The sequence below is a fragment of the Sinocyclocheilus anshuiensis genome, unplaced genomic scaffold (assembly GCF_001515605.1).
Source record: "Sinocyclocheilus anshuiensis isolate Anshui unplaced genomic scaffold, SAMN03320099.WGS_v1.1 scaffold424, whole genome shotgun sequence".
NCBI lineage: Eukaryota > Metazoa > Chordata > Actinopteri > Cypriniformes > Cyprinidae > Sinocyclocheilus > Sinocyclocheilus anshuiensis.
In genome coordinates, this window is record NW_015554083.1 from 410,012 (window position 1) to 412,164 (window position 2,153).

Here is a 2,153-nt window from a genome sequence, read left to right on the forward strand (position 1 = left end):
ATAATTTATATATTACTATTATGTTTTTTATTAATATTTTCAATTAGATTTTATTTTTATATTTTCAGTTTTATTTGATTTTTTGCAGTTTTGTTACATGCTTTTGTAATTTTTATTAGCTTTCGTTTTTCAAATAAAACTATTAGCCACATTTTTTTATGTTCCTTGCCTTGCCTAAAGTTTTTATTTATTAATTTTTTGTTCAATTTTATTTAATTTCAGTTAGTCAAGGCAACATTTCTAAATTTTGCTCAGTAATTTATATCAGCTTTATCAGCTTTATTCTAGTTAACAGAGATGTTTTTAATAGTTTTAGTTAACGATAAAAACCCTGCTCTACACTTAACAAGTACATAAACCTTTGTCAAGCATTGTAAATAAACGCATCTGTTTTATGTTAATATTGTTGCAGGATAACAGCCGTCGTGTTGATAACGTGCTGAAGCTGTGGATCATCGAGGCCCGTGATCTTCCTCCGAAGAAGCGCTATTACTGCGAGCTGTGTCTGGATGACATGCTGTACGCGCGAACCACCAGCAAACCGCGCACAGACACCGTGTTCTGGGGCGAACACTTCGAGTTCAACAACCTGCCGGCCATCCGCAGCCTCAGACTGCACCTGTACAAGGAGACGGACAAGAAGAGACGCAAGGTCTGCTCATACATGAGTACAGCTGCGGTCACACCACAAACTACTAGGGATGCAACGATATCAAAATCTCACGATACGATAATATTGCGATATGAAGTTCACGACACGCTATTTATTGCAATATTTGAAAAAAAAAGTCAAATGAAGAATTGGAAAAATGGTCTAATTTATTTATATAAAAAAAGAAAAGAAAAAAAAACACCTAGCAATGTGCACTGTGCTAGACTAACTGAGACTGGTCACAGCACTTGTATATTGTTGCTCTCTTGTTGGTCTGATTGCTTCTACTTTGTAAGTCGCTTTGGATAAAAACGTCTGCTAAATGACTAAATGTAAATTTTTGGTCCATTTACTGATAAAATAAAGACTGTAGATTGTAAATGTGATGTAAGATCATTCGTCATCTCATAGTAGCCCACTTGCAAATTGATTCAGAGTCAGGAACGTCAGAATACTGAATGATATGGAGTCTTTAAATGGACATTTATTTTCCAAACTACATACTCAAAATTATTTTAAAACAACTTTTTGTTTTGCAGCAAATGCACTTCTATTGTTGGTTTTATAAAAGCATTTATTGACATGTCAGAACATGTATAAGACTTTTTTTTTTTCCTTTTTTGACACTATACCAGACTTTAGCATTATTTATACTTTTAACATTGTATATTTATACTATTATTGTTTAATACAATTTTTTTTAATTTTATTGCTGTAACTTAAACTTTGTTCGTTTAGTTTCCAAGGCAACATTTCTAATTTTCTTTTAGTTTACATTTTTTCATTTGGTATTTTTTATTTTAGTATAATTTATATATTACTATTATGTTTTTTATTAATATTTTCAATTAGATTTTATTTTTATATTTTCAGTTTTATTTTATTTTTTGCAGTTTTGTTACATGCTTTTGTAATTTTTATTAGCTTTCGTTTTTCAAATAAAACTATTAGCCACATTTTTTTATGTTCCTTGCCTTGCCTAAAGTTTTTATTTATTAATTTTTTGTTCAATTTTATTTAATTTCAGTTAGTCAAGGCAACATTTCTAAATTTTGCTCAGTAATTTATATCAGCTTTATCAGCTTTATTCTAGTTAACAGAGATGTTTAATTTTTTCCCCCCATTTCTTCATTTGTCTTTTTATTTTTAAATATTGCAATAATCGTGGACTTCATATCGCAATATTGACGTATCGTGAGATTTTGATATCGTTACATCCCTAATGAAATCACAAAACATATAATACATGTTTAATACATATAAAACATAATTAATATTCATTTTTAAGTTTTTGTAACAGATGCTGTTTTATAGAGTTTGCCATGAACACGACTAGAAAAAATGTGAATATGTGAAAAAGATGCGAAATAAGTCTCCAAAATATCCAGTCTCTGTGATAAAAATAATGCTATCTAGTGCTGTCAAATCGAGATTAATCGCATCCAAAATAAAAGTGTTTGTTTACACAGTATATGTGTGTGTACTGTGTATATTTATTATG

General features: G+C 29.7%; 1 protein-coding gene across 1 annotated transcript in view; it reads left to right on the forward strand.

The window, feature by feature from the left end:
* The window catches only part of LOC107669117 (ras/Rap GTPase-activating protein SynGAP-like), a gene marked incomplete at its 3' end in the record, with an annotated part of 4,117 nt that extends 3,449 nt beyond the window's left edge, over window positions 1–668 (forward strand). Inside the window, exon 3 of the mRNA XM_016461239.1 lies at window positions 413–668. Coding sequence (XP_016316725.1) covers window positions 413–668 — 256 coding nt within the window. The remainder of the gene's footprint in view (window positions 1–412) is intronic.
* Between the last annotated feature and the right edge of the window lie 1,485 nt (window positions 669–2,153).